Genomic DNA, 24814 nt, shown 5'->3' on the forward strand with positions numbered 1-24814 from the left:
ACATAAATCCCGTGTGCGCCGTTGCGCACCGCCGAAAACCTACGCCAGCTGAGGACTGGAGTAGGTTTTCGGCGTACATTTTGGCGGAACGGATGATAAATCGCGCGGACTCTGAGTCCGCGCCCTCCGTTCCGCCCACTTCCCGCCCCTTTTCCGCCCCCTGGCGTACTCGGCGGAAAGTGCCATTTGCGTATAAAAAAATACGCAAATCGGCACTTTCCGCCGAAAATCATCCGTTCGCTGGATGATACATGTGGCCCAATGACTTCTATGAGATTTCTCTAATGGAATCCGCCCCAAGGGTAAGTTCACACTACAGAATAGGGGTGGATAATCCGCTGCTCACCCCCATGCTCATTTCTACCCATCCCTTAGACTCCACTCTATGGTTGGGCGGATTCCGCCGTCCGCTGAAATAATTGACATGTCAGTTCTTTCGTCGGACAGTGGAAATCCCCTGACCATAGAATGGAGTCTATGGGATGGGCGGGAAATGCCATAGGCGCGAGTGCCGGAATTCGCAGCGTTTTATCTGCCCGTATTTTGTAGTGTGAACCCACCCAAAGAATTGGCATGTGAAAAGCAGATCAGCGGCGGAACATTCTGTGTTTAAATTATTTTGTGTGAACAAAAAAGTGGAAATCCCATTGAACACAATGAGACATTGTTCTGTGCAGATTTTATGAGCGGAATTTCCAGCGGAATACGCGTAAAATTAAGTGTGGATTCCGCTTGAAATTCTTCGCCTGTTCCTCAGTATGAACATCAACCCAAAATCCATTGTGAATAGAAATGAAGTGAGCCCTTGCAGAGATGGGAGAACAGCACTAGGTGGCAGCAGAGAGCCTCTGCCCAGTCGGTGGGGAGTGGAGCGGGATGAGTCAGGGAGGGAGAGCCTGGCAGTTTGATAGGCAGCTTGTGCGTCCCTGTTTCAATGGTTACAGAACCAGCCCCACACGGGGACGGCACAGCAGCGGCTTCACAACAAAGAGGGAACTCCAGCTGGACATGGCAAACACACGGGACAGGCTCGGATAATCGCTGCCAGACGCCCCCCACTGCCCCGCGTCCTCCCGTCTATCCGGGGACAGCCGGGACTCGGTGACCTCTGCCCCTGGCATGTGCTGCTGTGCCCGGGTACACAGGGCCCCGGCAGTGTCTGCACCGGGAGATGCTCGGCTCCCCGCCGCCTTTCTGGAGGATTTCTGCTCCTGCTCTCACTCTGCAGAACTTCCAGGACGAGTAATCTGACACCGGGACCTGAAGGAGGGATCCGGGAGAGGGAGAGGAAAGTCTGGAGACTGATGCCCAGAGACTAGAGGAGCCCCCACAAGAGGGGAGTGCTGTATACTCTGTATACTCTGCCCAGCCCCCACAGGAGGTGAGTGCTGTATACTCTGTATACTCTGCCCAGCCCCCACAGGAGGTGAGTGCTGTATACTCTGCTCAGCCCCCACAAGAGGGGAGTGCTGTATACTCTGTATACTCTGCCCAGCCCCCACAAGAGGTGAGTGCTGTATACTCTGCTCAGCCCCCACAAGAGGGGAGTGCTGTATACTCTGTATACTCTGCTCAGCCCCCACAAGAGGTGAGTGCTGTATACTCTGCTCAGCCCCCACAAGAGGGGAGTGCTGTATACTCTGCCCAGCCCCCACAAGAGGTGAGTGCTGTATACTCTGTATACTCTGCTCAGCCCCCACAAGAGGTGAGTGCTGTATACTCTGTATACTCTGCTCAGCCCCCACAAGAGGTGAGTGCTGTATGTGCTGTATACTCTGCTCAGCCCCCACAAGAGGTGAGTGCTGTATACTCTGTATACTCTGCTCAGCCCCCACAAGAGGTGAGTGCTGTATACTCTGTATACTCTGCTCAGCCCCCACAAGAGGTGAGTGCTGTATAATCTGTATACTCTGCTCAGCCCCCACAAGAGGTGAGTGCTGTATGTGCTGTATACTCTGCTCAGCCCCCACAAGAGGTGAGTGCTGTATGTGCTGTATACTCTGCTCAGTCCCCACAAGAGGTGAGTGCTGTATACTCTGCTCAGCCCCCACAAGAGGTGAGTGCTGTATGTGCTGTATACTCTGCTCAGTCCCCACAAGAGGTGAGTGCTGTATACTCTGCTCAGCCCCCACAAGAGGTGAGTGCTGTATGTGCTGTATACTCTGCTCAGCCCCCACAAGAGGTGAGTGCTGTATACTCTGTATACTCTGCTCAGCCCCCACAAGAGGTGAGTGCTGTATGTGCTGTATACTCTGCTCAGCCCCCACAAGAGGGGAGTGCTGTATACTCTGTATACTCTGCTCAGCCCCCACAAGAGGTGAGTGCTGTATGTGCTGTATACTCTGCTCAGCCCCCACAAGAGGGGAGTGCTGTATACTCTGCTCAGCCCCCACACGAGGTGAGTGCTGTATGTGCTGTATACTCTGCTCAGCCCCCACACGAGGTGAGTGCTGTATACTCTGCCTAACCCCCCTGCGCTGTATACTCTGCCTAACCCCCCTGCGCTGTATACTCTGCCTAACCCCCCTGCGCTGTATACTCTGCCTAACCCCCCTGCGCTGTATACTCTGCCTAACCCCCCTGCGCTGTATACTCTGCCTAACCCCCCTGCGCTGTATACTCTGCCTAACCCCCCTGTGCTGTATACTCTGCCTAACCCCCCTGCGCTGTATACTCTGCCTAACCCCCCTGCGCTGTATACTCTGCCTAACCCCCCTGCGCTGTATACTCTGCCTAACCCCCCTGCGCTGTATACTCTGCCTAACCCCCCTGCGCTGTATACTCTGCCTAACCCCCCTGCGCTGTATACTCTGCCTAACCCCCCTGCGCTGTATACTCTGCCTAACCCCCCTGCGCTGTATACTCTGCCTAACCCCCCTGCCCTGTATACTCTGCCTAACCCCCCTGCGCTGTATACTCTGCCTAACCCCCCTGCGCTGTATTCTCTTCCTAACCCCCCTGCGCTGTATACTCTGCCTAACCCCCCTGCGCTGTATACTCTGCCTAACCCCCCCTGCGCTGTATACTCTGCCTAACCCCCCCTGCGCTGTATACTCTGCCTAACCCCCCTGCGCTGTATACTCTGCCTAACCCCCCTGCGCTGTATACTCTGCCTAACCCCCCTGTGCTGTATACTCTGCCTAACCCCCCTGCCCTGTATACTCTGCCTAACCCCCCTGCCCTGTATACTCTGCCTAACCCCCCGCCCTGTATACTCTGCCTAACCCCCCTGCGCTGTATACTCTGCCTAACCCCCCGCCCTGTATACTCTGCCTAACCCCCCGCCCTGTATACTCTGCCTAACCCCCCTGCGCTGTATACTCTGCCTAACCCCCCTGCGCTGTATACTCTGCCTAACCCCCCTGCGCTGTATACTCTGCCTAACCCCCCTGCGCTGTATACTCTGCCTAACCCCCCTGCGCTGTATACTCTGCCTAACCCCCCTGCGCTGTATACTCTGCCTAACCCCCCTGCGCTGTATACTCTGCCTAACCCCCCTGCGCTGTATACTCTGCCTAACCCCCCTGCGCTGTATACTCTGCCTAACCCCCCTGCGCTGTATACTCTGCCTAACCCCCCTGCGCTGTATACTCTGCCTAACCCCCCTGCGCTGTATACTCTGCCTAACCCCCCTGCGCTGTATACTCTGCCTAACCCCCCTGCGCTGTATACTCTGCCTAACCCCCCTGCGCTGTATACTCTGCCTAACCCCCCTGCGCTGTATACTCTGCCTAACCCCCCTGCGCTGTATACTCTGCCTAACCCCCCCTGCGCTGTATACTCTGCCTAACCCCCCCTGCGCTGTATACTCTGCCTAACCCCCCCTGCGCTGTATACTCTGCCTAACCCCCCCTGCGCTGTATACTCTGCCTAACCCCCCCTGCGCTGTATACTCTGCCTAACCCCCCTGCGCTGTATACTCTGCCTAACCCCCCTGCGCTGTATACTCTGCCTAACCCCCCTGCGCTGTATACTCTGCCTAACCCCCCTGCGCTGTATACTCTGCCTAACCCCCCTGCGCTGTATACTCTGCCTAACCCCCCCTGCGCTGTATACTCTGCCTAACCCCCCCTGCCCTGTATACTCTGCCTAACCCCCCCTGCGCTGTATACTCTGCCTAACCCCCCTGCGCTGTATACTCTGCCTAACCCCCCTGCGCTGTATACTCTGCCTAACCCCCCTGCGCTGTATACTCTGCCTAACCCCCCCTGCGCTGTATACTCTGCCTAACCCCCCCTGCGCTGTATACTCTGCCTAACCCCCCCTGCGCTGTATACTCTGCCTAACCCCCCCCTGCGCTGTATACTCTGCCTAACCCCCCCTGCGCTGTATACTCTGCCTAACCCCCCCTGCGCTGTATACTCTGCCTAACCCCCCCTGCGCTGTATACTCTGCCTAACCCCCCCTGCGCTGTATACTCTGCCTAACCCCCCTGCGCTGTATACTCTGCCTAACCCCCCTGCGCTGTATACTCTGCCTAACCCCCCTGCCCTGTATACTCTGCCTAACCCCCCTGCCCTGTATACTCTGCCTAACCCCCCTGCCCTGTATACTCTGTTACTGGGGGGAGAGCACAGACACTTGTTGCTTGTTTCTTAATAGTGCAGGATTGTTTCCATCCACTGTATGTGGATACATAGGGTGAGAATATAATATAACATAGGGTAGGAATAAATAATGATAATGACGCCTCCCCCTTGTGGCAGTGAATGTGTTAATAACTGGACAGACCCTTTTCTCAGGAGTTGCAGGCAGTACCCCCCCCCCCCCCCCCCCAGCTCTGGACATTGGAGGGGGGTGGGCTGCTCAGACCTGTTGATTCCAGGGGTTTCTATGCTGGAGCAGCCTAGTCCTGCCGCCTCTTCCCACCATGTAATTCCTCTGATGGATGAAGTGATTCTCAGTCAGTCCATGAAGTCGGTCCCTTTGCTTTTTGTGTGATTTCACGCTTACTCCCATGATGATGTTTCCTCCCCCCTCCAGACCAGGACAGGGTGAGAGCACAAGAAGTTTCTTCCAGGACTTGCAGTGTTTATACCGCAGCCTGACATGGCAGACATAGCTCCGGGTTGTGACTTATTATTATAGTTTACGAAATACCATTGACGGTGCTCAGAGCGCTGCCACTGGGTATAACTAACTGTAAGGGAAAAGTTCTTCCTCTGTAATCCATTGTAACCTATACATTGTATTATGTGTTCTCTGTTCTAGTAATGTTAGTTCCTTTATGTAAGTGCAATTCCATGACTAAATGACCTTATATGTATGTAAGCAAGATATATATATCCCTCAAAACCAGCAGCACATTGTAGTAGCCCCCACCCCTAGCTGTAATTCATAAACTTATACAATCTACATAGGGGCATTTTATGTGTAAAAGAAAGTCTGTCTTTGTTGTCCGTAGTTACCAAGCAGCACATTAGAATACAAAATAAAAGCTGTGCTGTGATTGGTTAACTGTGCCCTATAGGATGTACTTGCGCATCGGTTTCACCACTAACACTTGAAGGGGAAGTTTCTTTTTATGAAGTTTCAGACTTAGGTCCCTGTTTAAAAACAAAACAAAACTGAAATACTTACCTTCCCCAATCAACTGCTGCCACCATTGTCATAGATCCCTGTCCCACTGCGCAGAACTTCCTTGTGTCGGTGTTGGCACAAGGACCAGCTCATACAGCTGGTCACTAACTCAAGTACTTAAGTAGCGCCCTACCTCAGCCGCTGATAAGTGGAGCAGGTAGATTTGTGTGCTAACACAAGTGCTGCGCAACGGTGGCAGGAGGGGAAAGGGGAGGTGAGTATGTGTGTGTGTGTATATATATATAAATTTATTTTTTATTTTTTTATTTTGCACAGGCCTGAGCCTAAATATTCATAAATACCATCTGGAATACCCCATTATATGCAGGACAAGGTTCATGGGAAGCCATTTAAACAGTTTGGGATTGAACCATAACCCCATTACTGCAATGTGATGCAAGTTTTTATTCCCCAGTACTCTATAGGTGAGTCATACGCCACTCAGACATTTGTCTCCGAGGAGTCTTTATTACATCCATATTCTGTGATTTCCTGTAAAAGTCAGATATTGTAAAAAAGAGAGAATTCTGGAACCTGGGTGGACTGTGCTAGAGGATCATAACACTTCTCAAGTCTTCACACTTACTATGGAGAGTGACCTGTTACCTCCATCACCTTGGGACTATTAGAAGCAGAAGGCCCATTACTTCCTATACTGTTTGGTTTCTCTGACCTGTAAATGTGAGGTCAGCATAGATGGGCGCCAGGTATTTAGTATAGGTATCTTAGTGCTTGGTATAGTGGTATACACAGGGGCGGATTAACTTTACCATAGGCCCTGGGCTGTTCACCAAGCCTGGGCCCTCCCACCCCACTGTAACTATGGTAGCACTAGCCTGGCGTTCATAGTACAGGATAGATAATGTCATGATGTCCTGATTTGTGCAAAATTGCCATTAAAAAACTGTGATTTTTTGCAAATCATGGCGGAACTGTAGCCAGGAGACAGTACACCACTGAAAGTATAAGTCTTTTTGGGTGGTCATGGGCCCCCCAGGAGCTCAGGGCCCCGGGCTGCCGCCCGAAACGCCCCTATTATAATCCACATGGCCTTATTGTAAATGGCACTTTCCGGCATTGTTGATCAGGAACATTATATTGATTATGGAGAATATCTTTAAAGTGAACCTGCTGATATGAGCCAGACCCTTTTTACCTCAGGATTGCCGGTCTGTAATTCATACGGTCCGGTATACGGTTGTTCTCTGCTAATTGCTGATATGCTAATTAGCGGATTCGGAGCACCCGCTTGGCCCGCCCACTATGCATATTCATATATGTATAGCTAGGCTGCTTCCTGCACATGCGCTGTAACAAGCGGCCTAGCCATGTATATATGAATATGTATAGTGGGAGGGCAGGCTAGGCGGCTGATAGTGGCGCTTTAGGCCATAGATGCAAATTAGCATATTGTACAAGTACAAATAATAAAGATGTGATGGCTAATCTGGAATCTGCTTCTACTCCCTCATTCTGTCTCGGCTAGGGCCGCTGATATTGGAGGCCAGCTGGGGAGTTAGTAGCTTAGGTCAGAAGGTGGATGTGGATGGCATCATGGGGAATGTCCTGCATTAAGCTCCTTCCATATGGCACTGCTATAAGATATAGTATGGTGGAAGGGTGCAGGGATGTCACCGCGGTGGTGGAAATGCTGCGTGCTGGGAAATAAGATTACTGATCTGCTTTTGTTAACCATCTTAAACATTGATGAGAACCTAGTGCTAGGACATGTATAAAGCTGGCATTGTACTAGAGATGGTTATTGTCTTCTCCTCTGAGTGATTTACACCATCTGTTGCTGTCCCCATCCCCTTTTTTTGACAATAAGCCTCACGTTCACCAAAAATTTTAAACGATTGTACCATCAGGTACATTGCTTTGTGTTTTTTACATGAACAGATCGGCACTGGAGTGGGCATGCCGTGGCGTGGTCCTTTTTTTGAACTGCCGCCCGTTTACCATGCACGGTGCCAGTCTATTCCCGAACACCGTCACAGAGCACTGGAGGCGGGCCCACCGGACCCCTCATTGATTCTAATGGAGCAGCGTCACAGAGGGGAGGGAAGAACATCACACTGGAGGCCATCGGGCCCGTCACCAGTGCTCCGTACCAGTGCTCGGGAATAGACTGGCACTGTGCATGGGAACCGGGTGGTGGTTCAAAAAAAGGACCGCGCCATGGCATCCCTGTGCCGGTGCCGATCCCCCCTCCTCCGTGACCCACACTTGGTGAGTAAGACCTGGGAGCTTTTTATTTTTTTAACTCTTGGGGGGAAAATCCCTTTAACATGTTGGACATTTTCAGCCACTGCTTGGGTGTAGTCACTGTCAGTCATGAGGAGTATATTGGGCTCGGATATATACCTGGGCTTGGTTTCATTCGATCATCTGTTCTCGCAGGTGCTGGGTCTACGCTAAGGGTAGAGATCATAGACAAATGGTGTGATCTGTTTTTGGGAAATTACTCCTAGTTACAGCACGTCTTCCTTTGTTGGTTTCATTGAGGGGCTTTGTGATCTTTTTAGTTAAATGCAAAAATGAGACTTTATTTTTTCTCCTGTGACGGCAGATAACTAATAGGCTGCCACGTTGTGCCTGAGGGCATGCGAGGTGCTCCCAGCTTACCCTTCCACATATATATATAGCTCTCCTTGGTATAGTACCTGATTGTCAATCCCCAGAGGACATTATAAATATACCTGACCAAAAATCTTTGTATTGACGTATATACAAGTGTACGCCATTCTTCCTCTTTTTCATAAATATGTACCCCCCCCCCAAATCACCCTTCAGCAGTCATATAACTCAGAGACTGCACTCATCTGCATCATGTTTCTGCAGATTGCAACACTGTGACCTCTTTTGATGGAAAAATGGCTGGTTCAAGGGTTGTCCGACCTCTTCCGTGTCATTGAAAAATGTAACGAATGGTGTAAAATTACAAAACAAGTAATACTTACCATACCACTCTGCAGATCGGTAAGAGGAGTCTTACTTGTTCTGTTACACGGTTCTGAGATTTCAATTAAAGGGGTGTTCTCATCTCAACTAATATACTTATACTTGTAGGACTTGTTAGGTTAAATATTTTTGCCAGTACATTCATTTAGCAAACTTGTCTCCTCCTGATATGTGGCTCTTCACCTCCCATTGTTGACAGGTCGTTGTCTAGGTTACAGAACCATCACTACAAAAGAAAAGCAGTGGTCTGGCTGGTGTGTGTGTATATAGAGATACAGGGGCGTAGCTAATGTCTCTTGGGCCCTGGTGCAAGAGGTCAACTCGGGCCCCCCCCCCCTTACCACATACTGACTAACACAACCGCTGCTACTGAATAAAATCCTCTGTACATAGACCAATATCACCTCATCCAGTCATATAGAGGTGGCCCCAGCTCTACACAGGCTCTATACACCATATACATTACAGTGCAAATATATCAGGTGACTCACAGGGGACGTCTTCTCTGATCGGAGTTCTTCCCTTTTCATCTTCTCCATCTGCCCAGGGCCAATATGAGAACTTTTTGGAGCCACGAATCCACAGAATCTGCCAGACAAACATATTAGGCTCCTCACACTGGCACCATCCTCATCTCTCTACAAACTGCACATCTGTATTGGCCCCTTTACACCCTCATTTAGTGGGTAGCCTGACTCTATGTGACTCCCTTATAGTACATATCCCCCTATTGTATACACCCCCTGTGTACTCCACCTTATAGATGGCCCCCCAATGTTTCCCCCCTTATAGATGGCCCCCTGTGTTGTCCCTATTATAGATGCCCCCCATGTTATCCCCCATATAGATTGCCCCCATGTTATCAACCATATAGATGCCCCCCATTTTATCCCCCTTACAGATGCCCCCCATGTTGTCCCCTCCTCCTGCCCCTCCATCATCATACTACTACCCCTTTCATCCTCCTGCCCCTCCATCATCATACTACAACCACCTCCACCATAATACTACTACCCCTTCATCCTCCTGCCCTTTCATCATCATACCACTACATCCTCATCATCTTCTTGTTCCATCATTATCATACCACTACATCCTCATCATCCTCTTGTTCCTTCATCATCATAGCACTACACCCCTCATCATCCTCTTGTTTCATCATCATACCACTACATCCTCATCATCCTCTTGTTCCTTCATCATCATACCACTACACCCCTCATCATCCTCTTGTTTCATCATCATACCACTACACCCCCCATCATCCTCTTGTTCCATCATCACCATCATCATACCACTACATCCTCATCATCTTCTTGTTCCATCATCATACCACTACACCCCCCATCATCCTCTTGTTCCATCATCATCATCATCATACCACTACATCCTCATCATCCTCTTGTTCCTTCATCATCATACCACTACACCCCTCATCATCCTCTTGTTCCATCATCATGCCACTACACCCCCCATCATCCTCTTGTTCCATCATCATCATCATACCACTACATCCTCATCATCTTCTTGTTCCATCATCATACCACTACACCCCTCATCATCTTCTTGTTCCATCATACCACTACACCCCTCATCATCCTCTTGTTCCATCATCATCATACCACTACACCCCCATCATCCTCTTGTTCCATCATCATCATCATCATACCACTACACCCCTCATCATCCTCTTGTTCCATCATCATCATACCACTACACCCCTATCATCCTCTTGTTCCATCATCATACCACTACACCCCTCATCCTCCTCTTGTTCCATCATCATCATACCATTACATTCCCATCATCCTCTTGTTCCATCATCATCATACCACTACACCCCTCATCATCCTCTTGTTCCATCATCATATCACTACATCCCCATCATCCTCGTTCCATCATCATCATACCACTACACCCCTCATCATCCTCTTGTTCCATCATCATACCACTACATCCCCATCATCCTCGTTCCATTATCATACCACTACACCCCTCATCATCCTCTTGTTCCATCATCATCATACCACTACACCCCCCATCATCCTCTTGTTCCATCATACCACTACACCCCCATCATCCTCTTGTTCCACCACCATACCACTACACCCCTCATCATCCTCTTGTTCCATCATCATCATACCACTACACCCCTCATCATCCTCTTGTTCCATCATCATCATACCACTACACCCCATCATCCTCTTGTTCCTTCATCATCATCATCATACCACTACACCCCTCATCTTCCTCTTGTTCCATCATCATCATCATACTACTACACCCCCATCATCCTCTTGTTCCATCATCATACCACTACACCCCTCATCATCCTCTTGTTCCATCATCATCATACCACTACACCCCTCATCATCCTCTTGTTCCTTCATCATCATACCACTACATCCTCATCATCCTCTTGTTCCATCATCATCATCATACCACTACACCCCTTCATCCTCTTGTTCCATCATCATCATCATACCATTACACCCCATCATCCTCTTGTTCCATCATCATCATACCACTACACCCCTCATCATCCTCTTGTTCCATCATCGTCATACCACTACACCCCCCATCATCCTCTTGTTCCATCATCATCATACCACTACACCCCTCATCATCCTCTTGTTCCATCATCATCATACCACTACATCCCCATCATCCTCTTGTTCCATCATCATACCACTACATCCCCATCATCCTCGTTCCATCATCATCATACCACTACACCCCATCATCCTCTTGTTCCATCATCATACCACTACACCCCCATCATCCTCTTGTTCCATCATCATCATACCACTACACCCCCATCATCCTCTTGTTCCTTCATCATCATACCACTACATCCTCATCATCCTCTTGTTTCATCATCATCATACCACTACATCCCCATCATCCTCTTGTTCCATCATCATCATACCACTACACCCCCATCATCCTCTTGTTCCATCATCATACCACTACACCCCCCATCATCCTCTTGTTCCATCATCATACCACTACATTCCCATCATCCTCTTGTTCCATCATCATCATACCACTACACCCCATCATCCTCTTGTTCCTTCATCATACCACTACACCCCCATCATCCCCTTAAAAACAAAAAAATCTATACTCACCTGCATGATTTCTGTAGCCCCCAGGTCACACGCGCTGGCGGGCTTCTCACGGCGGGAGGCGGGGCCTGCGTGGAGGGGGCGGAGCTTCGCGGGACCTGTTTTTTTCTTAACGCGATGCTCCCTGCGCTGGAAGTACTTCCCCCCCCCCCCCCCCCCCCGCCGCACACAGAGCTCCCTGGGGGCCGCAAGACAGCCGGGGGCCCCTGCCTCTTGTGATCGCAAGCAAAACATTGCTTGCGGTCACAAGAGGGAGTGGGAGGCGGGCAGTGCAGTGGTAAGGGGGGCCTCGCGGGCCCCCCCTTGGCAGCGGCCCGGTCGCGGTGGCAACCCCTGCGACCGCGGTCGCTACGCCACTGTAGATATATATATATATATATATATATATATATATACATACAGTGGTACCTTGGTTTAAGAGTAACTTGGTTTAAGAGCGTTTTGCAAGAAGAGCTCACAGTTTTTCAAAATTGTGACTTGGTTTAAGAGCATTGCTTTTGGTTTAAGAGCTCCTGGTATTGGGTGGGAGCGTGAGTGGGGGAGGGGCATGGCCTGCATAGCTGGGTCTGCAACACAGTACTCTGACCCAGGAAGTCTCTCTCACCTTCCAATTTATAGCAGATCCACTTCAGGCTGGGGCTTGCATCAGGGGACAGGACTGTGGGGGTAATCTCTTTATAGCTTTAACCCCTCTCTCCCCGGACAGAGAGTGCTGCTATACTGTGTCCACATCTGCCCTGCTCATTCCTTCATGCTCCCTGCAGTCTGTATCAGTCCTTGTGTTTCCCATCCTCTCCATTCCTGCTATAATGTGCTTGCACTCACACTCAGCTATACACACTGCTGCTATAATGTGCTTGCACTCACGCTCAGCTATACACACTGCTGCTATAATGTGCTTGCACTCACACTCAGCTATACACACTGCTGCTATAATGTGCTTGCACTCACACTCAGCTATACACACTGCTGCTATAATGATTATAAAATGATTTTTGGGGTGTGGAACCAATTGTCTACATTTCAATGATTTCTTATGGGAAAATTTGCTTTGGTATAAGAGTGGATTTGGATTACAAGCACGGTCCCGGAACGAATTATGCTCGTAATCCAAGGCACCACTGTATATCTATGGGAATTTGCTACTGCTCTGGAGTATGGACAGAGGTGACAGCACAGTGGAGAGCAGACTGGAAAGAATACATCACTTCCTGCAGGGCATACAGCAGCTGATAAGTACTGGAAGACTTGAGATTTTTAGATAAATATTTACAAATCTATAACTTTCTCGCACTAGTTGATTTGAAAACATTTTTTTTTTTTTTTTCACACAAAAAAAAATCCAGGCCTCCCTTGAACTTAATGAGTTGCCTGTATAATTTATACTCACACCCCATTTGAAGCTGGCTTTGCATAATAATCTTGTAATTCTCCGACATTGTGCCAGGCTAGCTCTGCATATTAATTGGAGGAGTAGTCACTTGTTAATACTTCATGGTTTGCCACTAGTTAACCTCTGGTCCGAGGCCTTTTGATTGTACAGTGGCCAAACCTAATCCGATTACCATTCTACCAGCAGACTGGAATGCAATGCCTTTGTGCTATGGAATGTGGACCAGAGCCGCTGGGCGCTTCCCAAATGAATGGATATTGAGGATTGTTAATAAGAAACTGTGTGCCATACTGACCTGTGGAGGAGTGGAGCTTATGAAAACCAGAAAGTGACCCTGACTTCCCAGTTTTTCTATGTTTCATATGAGCTTTCATTTATTCATGTAATGAAGCTGCTTCCGGCCCCTCTAGGTACCTCATCCTGAACTTATCAATCTCCAAAGCCTGAAGGTTTCATGTCCTCAGAAGCATTGCTATACATAAACTCACATACGTACTGTGTGCATGAAAATCACGCAACGTCTGGTAGGAGAAAGAATTGTACTACTATTAAACAAATAAAAAAAATAATATCCTTTTTAAAAGGGGGAAAATATTTTTTAATTAACTGGTTATATAGATTTGTAATTTACTTCTGTTTAAAAATATCAAGCTTTTCAGTACTTATCAGCTGCTGTATGTCCTGCAAAAATGGTGTATTCTTTCCAGTCTGACACAGTGCTCTTTGCTGCCACCTCCTGTCTGTGACAAGAACTGTTTAGAGCAGTAGAAAATCCCCACAGAAAACTTCTCCTGTTCTGTACAGAGGTGGCAGCAGAGAGCACTGTGTTAGACTGGAAAGAATACACCACTTCCTGCATGACATACAGCAGCTGATTAGTAATGGAAGATGTAAGATTTTTAAATAGAAGTAAGTTACAAATCTATATGCAGTAACTTTCTGACACCAGTTGATTTGAAAACATGGAACTGCTTTTTTTCTTGCAGATATACATTTTGTTCTCTAGGTATCTAGATGTAAAATTTTAGGGTAAAAAAAATAAAACTTTTACCAGTTTTTCTTTAGGTGCCTATGGCCCAGGTTTACATCAGACATTGATAACAAATCAATTGATCATTCACACATTTCTTATGATATAAGCCCCTATACAAGTGAGCGGTGTTCCTCGTTCCCCACTTGCTGCCGGCACTTTTTAGAGTGCGGGGGGCGGGGAGCTGCGCCCATAGGAAATAGTGGCGGTCTGCAGATAGTTGCTATCTTAGGCTGGGTTCACACTAAATACGGCCAATAATCGCTTTGTGTAATGGGGCCTATAGAAGCTGTTACCTGCCTCCAGGACCGCTCCTTTCACTAGTGATAAATATTCTGACCATTTCAACTATGATTTGACTTCTCCTTTAGTTGGATCCTGAAGTGAGATGGATATTAAGATTTGCTGGCCAATAACTGGTTAAAGTTGAACAAACCTGTGTATTCACGTGTCACTTCCTTTTTTAGTATAGAGCAAAGTGTGAACTGTCATTTACCACATTCCCACAATTAGTCATTGAATAGTGACAGAGTCTGTGTGATATAACGCCCGCATACACTGGTGGATGGGGACTGGGTAATGGCTGCTTTTTTGGTTGTTTTATAATTATTTGGTCCTTGTCCCCATTAGGGCTCACAATGTAAATTCACCTATCTGTATGTTTTGGGTGTGGGAGGAAACCAGAGTACCTAGAGGAAAACCACACAAACACGGAAGAAAACATACAAACTCTTTGCAGATGTGGCCTGTCTCACCGTGTATCATACACTGTATATACCAAAGACTGGCTTTGATACCTTGCCTTATTGTAGATTTTCCAACATAGACTTTTTAGAACATATTGACTGGACATGCCGTAAAGGTTTGTTTGGTGAGGGTTGTATCATGGCCCTAACCAGTTAGAAAGATGGTTTTACATTATGGGAGGAACATAGCGCCCATCTGTGAGGGTACCACATTTACGTATATGTAACTATATACAAAGACCTTTACAATTGCCCTGAAACATTTTAATGGAACTTTCCGTCTATTCTAAGTGATGGCATATCATATGAATGGAGCCGTGTTGCATTTGCCATCAAAGCAGTTGGGTCGCCATATGCACAAGCAGCACCAATGGAGTATCTGTTTTGTTACTCTCCAGATTTACTGGTCCAAGCAGTATGGCATAAAATTCCAAAATGGGAACACCCCTTCAATGTCAACATTTGACTCCATTCTTTAGAAGCACAGTGACAATTTCATGTACTGTTCCAGGTCCCTTATAAAGGGGTATCCCCATTCCAACATTTGTGGCATGCTAAAAGTGTTTGATAGTTGTGGGTTATACCTATATTGAGATTAAGAGCCTCCTGGCCCACAATAAAGTGATACTGTCATCCCCTTACTCTCACTTCATTTCATCGGTGCAAAGTGTCACCTAGCCAGGCCTTTGCGGCAGTTGAGCCCTGTCCCATTGCCAGGAAGAGGGGGCCTAACTGCCATGAAGCCTCGCCTAGATGACACTGTCCATATAGTAGAGGGGGCCTAACTGCCATGAAGCCCCTCCTAGATGACAGTGTCCATATAGTAGAGGGGGCCTAACTGCTGTACAGCCCCACCTAGGTCACACTGTCCATATAGTAAGAGGGGGCCTAACTGCTGTACAGCCCCACCTAGATGACACTGTCCATATAGTAGAGGGAGCCTAACTGCCATGAAGCCCCGCCTAGATGACACTGTCCATATAGTAAGAGGGGGCCTAACTGCTGTACAGCCCCACCTAGGTGACGCTGTCCATATAGTAAGAGGGGGCCTAACTGCTGTACAGCCCCACCTAGGTGACCCTGTCCATATAGTAAGAGGGGGCCTAACTGCTGTACAGCCCCACCTAGGTGACACTGTCCATATAGTAAGAGGGGGCCTAACTGCTGTACAGCCCCACCTAGATTACACTGTCCATATAGTAGAGGGGGCCTAACTGCCATGAAGCCCCGCCTAGATGACACTGTCCATATAGTAGAGGGGGCCTAACTGCTGTACAGCCCCGCCTTGATGACACTGTCCATATAGTAAGAGGGGGCCTAACTGCTGTACAGCCCCACCTAGATTACACTGTCCATATAGTAGAGGGGGCCTTACTGCTGTACAGCCCCACCTAGGTGACACTGTCCATATAGTAAGAGGGGGCCTAACTGCTGTACAGCCCCACCTAGGTCACACTGTCCACCGATGAAATTAAGCAATTTTAGAGTAGAAAGAAGACACAGACAAGTGTTATACAGGTATATATCCAATGTGCAGCATCTAAGCTTGTGGATGGTGCGAAGAACCCCACATAGAGTAAGACGAGTGACAGTATCACTTTAAGGCCAGGTGATTGGCAATCCAAAAACATCCGTATTGCTGGGAGTGGCGTAAATGGGGCCGTACTACTAACTACAATATTTCCTCACTTCCCTTCAACATTGTTGAGTGTTACGTGAACTGTGTAAAACAGCCCCCCAAAAGGCCGGAGGGGTTTGTCAAGATAGTCGTGGGTCTCGGCACATGCAGCGCAACTTAGTTTTTTACCCACAAAAGATGGAATCTACGACAGCCTGTAACACAGATGTGAGCATGCTAAAACACGATGGCTTGACGTTACACACCCAAAGCCTAACTTCACGCTACTTAGAGATTCTGATGATAGCCTCTGATTTCCCTGCCGTAAAGGGTGTATTATACATTTCTTCTGTAACGGGAGTCTGACAACAGGACATTCTATTTAGATACACAGGATTAATCTCCTACTGAACTGTCCCATTATTGGCGGTAGGACTTGTTCACCTAACCTGCTTATTTGCAAAACAGATTTTAACCCTTAGGGGACACAGCCAGTTTTCATTTTTGCGTTTTCGTTTTTCCCTCCTCGTGTATATAAGGCCATAGCGCCTGCATTTTTCCACCTAGAGACCCAAATGAGCCCTTATTTTTTGCGCAACTAATTGTACTTTGCTAAGGCAGATGTAATTTTTGCCTAAAATGTGCCGGGAAACCAGAAAAAAATTATATGTGTGGTGAAATTGAAAAAAAAAACGCATTTCTTTTATTTGGGGGAAATGTGTTTTTACGCCATTCGCCCTGGGGTAAAACTGACTTGTTATGCATGTTCCTCAAGTCGTTACGATTAAAACGATATGTAACATGTATAACTTATATTGTATCTGATGGCCTGTATAAAATTCAAACCGTTGTTAACCAATATACGTTCCTTAAAATCGCTCCATTCCCGGGCTTATAGCGCTTTTATCCTTTGGTCTATGGGGCTGTGCGAGGTGTCATTTTTTGCGCCATGATGTGATCTTTCTATCGGTACCTTGATTGCGCATATATGACTTTTTGATCGCATTTTATTACAATTATTCTGGATTTGATGCGACCAAAAATGCGCAATTTTGCACTTTGGGATTTTTTTGTGCTGACGCCGTTTACCGTGTGAGATCAGGAATGTGATTAATTAATAGTTCGGGCGATTACGCACGCGGCGATAGCAAACATGTTTGTTTATTAATTTATTTATTTATTTTTATTTATAAAATGGGGAAAGGGGGGTGATTCAGACTTTTATTAGGGGAGGGGGTTTTGTGTTATTAAAAATACTTTTTTCTTTTACTTTAGACATATACTAGAAGCCCCCCTGGGGGGCTTCTAGTATATGCACTCTGATCTCTCATAGAGATCCATGCAGTATAGTTATACTGCATGAATCCATGAGATCGGTGTTCTATTACTTTTGGCTGCTGCAGCCAAAAGCAATAGAATGCCGAGCCGGGATCAGCGCCATTACGGAGCAGACCCCGGCCCGGTATGGATGCAGGGATCGCCCCCCCGCAATCGCGCCGCAGGGGGGCGATCCCCCCACTAGACCACCAGGGATGTATAACCGCAAGTATTTAGAAGCAGCTGTCAACTTTGACAGCTGCTTCTAAGTACTTAATTAGCGGGCACGGCGATCGGACCGTGCCCGCTAATAGCCGCGAGCCCGGGCTACTCGCGGCACCCGGGATCGCGGCAGTTCAGAGGGTGGTCGCCGCGCGACCCCCCTCTGAACTCCCATAGCGGCACGAGGACGTTAAATAACGTCCTGGTGCAGCTATGGGTTAATATAGAAAAGAGCATTCTGAGCAGTGTGACATTGGGATACTACATTCTACAATCAGGTTATTATGCACTAACCTCATGACAGATGTTCTTCAAAGGGTGATCAAAACGTGGCCCCTATCCACTGTTGAGACTGTTGAAGGGGTCCCAGCACTTAGGGCTCGTTCACACAGAGCAAAAGGGGCGGATTACGCGAGGAAATATTTCCGCCTGAAATCAACTGACACTGAATTCCGAGCAGAATGTAAGCGGAATCCCTGCGTGTTCCGCTAGGAAAGTGTTCAGCTCATAATCAGCTCTTGACAAATTCAGCGCGGAATACTCGAGGAATCCTTGCTGATTCCGCATGCATTCAGCGCTTAATCAGCGCTGAAATTCAGCGAGTATTCGGTGAGCAATAGAGGGAGGTGCCAACAACAATTTTGCAGACTAGACTATATGATACCTGAATTTTCTAGAACAGATCACCTCAGCTGGCAGAGGAGAAGGAGCTGAGCAGAGAGAAGCTGGCCAGAAATGACAAAACATCACCGCTTTGCAATTGATGAAGATGCACTAATTTCAGAGGTATGTATGTGTGTATGTTTTTTTGGGGGGGAACTTTTGCTGTGGTCATATGCTGTGTGCATGCTGACATTGTCATTTCTTTCTTGTGGGCCCCTGGTATCACCTACTTTGGGTTGTTTAGAGATTTCCCCACCCTTTTTTCCCCCATTTCCGCACTGATTCAGTGCGTAATTTCCGCTTGTATTCCACGCTGAATACGCGCGTATTCCACGCTGAAACAGAAAATCTGTTTAGATCTGTATAGGCTTCCGCTAGCGGAAGAATGAACATGTTCATTCTTCTGGCGGGAAAGCGGATTAGCTGCGGAACGTTCAGCGCGGAAATTCCACCGTGTGAACTGCAGAGCAGAATTTCCATTTAACACAATGGAAATTAGCTCTGCACCTATTTTAACGGCTGAAATTTCAGCGCTGAAATTCAGCTGCTTTTGCTCTGTGTGAACGAGCCCGTTATCCCCTATGGGTAATATTATTATTATTATTATTATTATTATTATTATTATTATTGGTATTTTTAGCAGCCTCAGACCTTTTATAGACTGAAGAGCTGTGTTAAAGACGTATTCCGCTCAGAATTCACTTTTAATATGTTGCTGCAGCCTATTCTTACCTTTCCATGCTTCCCCGGTGTCCTGGTACATCATCTTCAGATCCCGGCTGAACAATTCTGCCTTTTGAGACTTCTGAGATTGACTTGTCTGACTACGACATCCCACTCAGCCAATCATTGGCCACAGCCCTGTCTCTCAGTCAGTGATTGGCTGAGCAGGCTGTCACTGTAAGCCTGCATTCACATGTTCAGTGATTTTCGAAGTCCGTGGAAGAAGTCCGCTATCTACCTCTGTGATCCGTGAAAAACCATCAGTTTTGCATCTGTATCTGTGTTTTTCAGCGATCTGTTTAAAGCTTTTTAAATTACATATTTTTCACAGATGTATACGGATGTCAGCTCTGTTGCAATCTTTGAAAAACACGGATCTCATAGGCTTCTATGGGGGAATCTGTGCCGTGATCTTGTCTGAGTTATTACATGTCCTATCCCTTCATGGAACAGATTTCGGATTCTTGAAGAAACGGACCATGTGAATTACCCAATAGAGAGCAATGGGCTAAAAAATTGTCCATGATCACAGATCCGTGATCACGAAACTTGTAAATGCAGCCTTAGGGCCCTATTCCACCGGACGATTATCGTTCAGATTATCGTTAAATCGTTCGAATCTAAACGATAATCGTTTGGTTGAAATGCAGTTAACGATTAACGACCGAACGAGAAATCGTTGATCGCTTTATAAGACCTGGACCTATTTTTATCGTTGCTCGTTCGCAAAACGTTTGCAAATCGGTCGCATTGAATAAGACATTGTTCGGTCGTTCGCAATAGATACGAACGGAATAGCGAATAAATAGCGAAGAAAAAACTATCGCAATTACGATCATAAGTAACGATTATCGTTCCATGGAAATGAGTGAACGTTTTCAGGTCTTTCGCAATAGCGGTCGTTTGAGATCGTTAATCGTTAACGATTATGCAAACGATAATCGTCCGGTGGAATAGGGCCCTTAGACCAGTCTGTCTCAGGAGTGAAGGTGGGATGGTTCAGCCGGGGACCTGAAGGTGATGAGTATGGAGTGGTAAGAAAAGGCTGTTCTCCCCATGGGCAGCAAAAATAATTGTAATATAAATAAATAATTTGTATTTGAACACGTATGTCCAGACTACTACTATTAGCAGACTTATTATACCCTGAAGAGCTGTGATGATGGAATAGATGGGGGTGGTTGCACACTTTCCTGCCTCGTATACTTTTTGTTTTGTTTTTAATAAATCTTTTTGAACTGGAAGTGATATCTGTGGTTAGAAGAGGGAAATGAAACTAGGTAATCTTCCTCTTAGGTATCATAATATGTCCAAAATCTAAATATTATCTTAATAATTTGCTTGTAATGGAAAGGAGACAAATGGTACCTTTCATATATGTGTACCACGTGTCTCCTTGACCTTACAGCCATCTGACAGATTCCCTTTAAATGGGTTATCCAGGATTAGATAAAGCACAGTTAATTTTTTGAAGAACCCCCCCCCCATCTCAAAGTTGTGTGCGGTTTTGTAATTCAGCTTCATTTACTTTATATTTACAATAGAACAGAGGTGCGAAACCGCAGACTCAAACTGAAGACAAAGGTGGTGCTGTTTCTGAAAGAAAGCGGCCATGTTTTTCTAAGCCAGGTTAACCCCTTTTAAACGGGTTGTTTTATTAAAAATAGAGATGAGCGAACCTTTCGGCGTTTGATTAGCGGTGGCTGCTGAACTTGGATAAAGCCCTAAGGCTATGTGGAAAACATGGATATAGTCATTGGCTGTATCCATGTTTTCCAGACAACCTTAGCGCTTTATCCAAGTTCAGCAGCCCCTGCTAATCAAATACCGAACGTTCGGGTTCGGATCGACTCGAACCCGAACCCGGTTCGCTCATCTCTAATTAAAAACTATCCCTTTTGACATGTCAAAGTGACGATCGGCTGTGGTCTGAGTGTTCAGACTGCGACCATACAGGAGAACGAGCCGCGCGTAGGCTTGGTTGGCTGCTTACACTTGCATTATGTGGCGGCTGAGATCGGATAAAACAGAGTCGGGAGAGAGCACTGGGCACACAGACTTCTTCCAGCTCATTCTCCTCATCACTTGTGGTCTAAACACTGAGACCAGGACCAATCAAAACTTTTGACTTTGACATGCCAAGAAGGTACTCTTTAAGAAAACTAGGCCCAAACTGATGTATTAATTAAATTTAAACATTTTAAAGAAAATGGTCTGTTAAGAGATATGGATTTACTAATCACCCCTCCATGTCCAATATTGTTTTGATAACCTACTTTCCTTGGTTATGACCCTCTAAGGCAGGTCAGGCATGCTCAGTACTGGCGGCTAGTCTCCAGTGCCAGTGCAGTGCAATTTTGTGTGTGCACTGTTACATGGCAACAGCAGGGCCATATTTAAAGGGAATGTGTCATCAGAAAATAACTTAAACAACAAAGTTTTTATTTTAAACATCATTTTTTAAGAATTTTTGGTGACATTTTTTCAAACAAAATTTTTCTATCTATTTTATAAAATATTCCTGATATCTTGCAGTTTTAATTGCCACCACTGGGGCCAAAACTAAGGTGAGAACTTCCTGTTGTGTCTGTCTGATAAAAGGAGGCAGCTGTAAAGTGATTTGTGCAGAATTGCAGCAACATGTGACACCAGTAGATAGAGGAGACAATAGCAGTTCCCTGTGTAATGACCTCTTCAATGGTCACAGAGTACACTCAATATTGTTTTGTATTCATGCCAAGGGGACAGACTCTCTCCATTGTCGTCTATGTCCATGTTTGCTGTAAAGCATGTTTCTGAATGCTGTTAAGAACAGCCTAGGCAACGTGTCAGCCACCATAACAATGTACAAAAAGTGAAATAAAAAAAATATAGTCATACAATAGAAACAGATTATAATTAAAGAACAATTTTTGTATCTGACTCTAATCAGCAAAAAAATAAATAAATAAATTAGGTGACACATTCCCTATAAAAGAGAAAACCAGTAAGTGATCAGTGATCATGGGGGAGAAAAACAGTTCAGTGAATAAGTTACTTTACTAAAAAACTGCCCAAAGACTGAATAGTATCTATGCTTATCTAGTAAGCAGCCTTTGTAGTGTAGGCTACTCTGCCAAAAATAAGATCACAGGGTCAAATTATATGGAAACAAAAGGACTACTGTAAAGCTGAAAGAAGACTAAAATCTGATGCTGTTATAAATGAGAAGCATGAAATTATTAACATGTAGAATTAACATTGAAAAAACAGGAAATTAATGATATAAGTTCACGTGTCCCTGTCATTTAACAAATCTCATGACATGTTTTGAGTTTTGAGCAGTCAGGGTATTCGCTAATTGCTAGAATGAGTCTGTGGGTGAGTGCTGCTCCCCCATTCTCATATAGGAGATGGGCTATATAGATGAAGAGCCCTATTATACGTCAGAATGCTCACGGTTACAGAGACTATTACAAGGATCTAGCATCATGCAGGCAGAATCACACAAGGGATCACTAGGCTGTTCATGTCCCTTGGCTACCATCACTTATCAGCTGCTGTATGTCCTGCATGAAGTGTTGAATTCTTTCCAGTCTGAGGGTGGGTTCACACTACAGAATCTGCGCGGATAAGTTCCGGCGGATTCTGTCGCGTGTACCCTTTAACGGCGGAGCGCATATCCGCCTGTGCCATAGACACCATCTCATGGCCGGGCGCATTCCGCCATCCGCCAAAAGAATCAACATGCCAATTCTTTCAGCAGATGGCGGAATTCGCCTGCCCATAGAATTGAGTCTATGGGACAGGAGGATATGCGCGAGTGGGTACGAGCGACGGAATCCGCCGGAACTTATCCTCGTGTGACACAGTGCTCTCTGCTGCTAGCTCTGTCCGTGACAGGAACTGTCCAGAGTAAATCCCCATAGAAAACCTCTCTTACTATGGACAGAGGTGGCAGCAGAGAGCACTGTCTGAGACTGAAAAGAATACACCCCTTCCTGCAGGACATACAGCAGCTGATAAGTACTGGAAGACTTGAGATTTTTAAATACAATTAAATTACAAATTTGTATAACTTACAAATACCCCTTTAATTTAAAGTAACACTCCACAAAAAAAGGTTACTTTCAGAAATTTTTCTGCAGTTGTACTATTTTAGCAACCATAGATGGATTGTCTGTGCAAACTTTAATCTTCAGCGTTTTGTTTCTCCGAAAACTCTTGAAGTGTTCCCTAATAATAAGCATCCTGTGAATTGATGTTGGTAAATCTTTACACACTCCTAGGTACTTGCGGCCCTAAACAGGCTGTTTGTCTGCAGCAGCAAGAATATATTACTATGCAAGGTAACATATTAGGTTGTTAGGCCTGAGGCCTTCGTCATGCTTCTAGGCGTCATTGTGAAATCTGTGAGGCCAGGTTTTCATGTCCAGTGACCCACATAGTTACCATCTAGCGTGCAGGCCCTGCATAAAGAACTTTGCCTCTGTGATCTAGTGAAACCATGATAGTGCTGTGTTGCAGTTCAGGCAGTTGGACCCCGGATGGAACGAACATTTTGTCCCCCGTTTGGCAGAAATCTTTGGCCATGTTCCCACACAGTATGTTTGCTCAGTATTTTGCAACCAAAACCAGGAGTGGATTCAAAACACGGAAAGGCTATGTTCACAATGTTGAAATTGAATAGATGGCTGCCATTTAATGGCAAATTACCATTTTTTTTAAAGCATTGGCTGTTGTTTGCCGTTAAATGGCAGCCATTTCTGTGTTTTCAATCCACTCCTGGTTTTGGTTGCAAAATACTGAGCAAAAATACTGTGTGGGAACATGGCCTTAAAGGGGTTGTCCAGCGAAAAACTTTTTCTTTCAAATAAACTGGTATCAAAAAGTTATAGATTTGTAATTTACTTCTATAAAAAAAAATCTCAAGTCTACCCATACTTATTAGCTCCTGTATGTCATGCAGGAAATGTTGTTTTATTTTCAGTCTGACACTGTGCTCTCTGCTGACATCTCTGGCCGAGACAGGAACTCTTGTCTCGGTTTTCTATGAATCCCCATAGGAAACCTCTCCTGCTCTGGACAGTTCCTGTCTCGGCCAGAGATGTCAGCAGAGAGCAGTGTATCAGGCTGAAAATAAAACAACATTTCATGCAGGACATACAGCAGCTAATAAGTATGGGAAGACTTGAGATTTTTAATAGAAGTAAATTACAAATCTATATAACTTTCTGGCACCAGTTGATTTGAAAGAAAAAGATTTTTGCTGGACAACCCCTTTAATCACCAGACATATATCTGCTGGCCGTAACAGGACCTTTTACCTACCAGGTGACATTTAGAAAACTTGTGTCGTCTCATGTGGCAGGAGGCCGTAGGGCCCCTTCAGGCAATGGGGATTGATGCAACTGCTACCTCCCCGCCGCTGCTTGATCAGCATTTGTACCTGTT

At 46.3% G+C, this 24814-nt stretch overlaps 1 protein-coding gene across 5 annotated transcripts in view; it reads left to right on the forward strand.

The window, feature by feature from the left end:
* The window catches only part of PTPN13 (protein tyrosine phosphatase non-receptor type 13), a 209591-nt gene that overhangs the window by 40963 nt on the left and 143814 nt on the right, over nucleotides 1–24814 (forward strand). The window contains exons 1-2 of one of the 5 annotated variants that reach the window (XM_069978220.1): nucleotides 927–1381; nucleotides 5857–6005. The exons of 1 other annotated variant lie outside the window; for it this stretch is intronic. In XM_069978220.1, the coding sequence (XP_069834321.1) occupies nucleotides 5975–6005 (31 nt within the window). In that variant the 5' untranslated portion in view covers nucleotides 927–1381; nucleotides 5857–5974. 3 more of the 5 variants (XM_069978221.1, XM_069978223.1, XM_069978224.1) reach the window with 3 other exon arrangements.

Source organism: Dendropsophus ebraccatus, chromosome 7 (genome assembly GCF_027789765.1).
Source record: "Dendropsophus ebraccatus isolate aDenEbr1 chromosome 7, aDenEbr1.pat, whole genome shotgun sequence".
Lineage (NCBI taxonomy): Eukaryota > Metazoa > Chordata > Amphibia > Anura > Hylidae > Dendropsophus > Dendropsophus ebraccatus.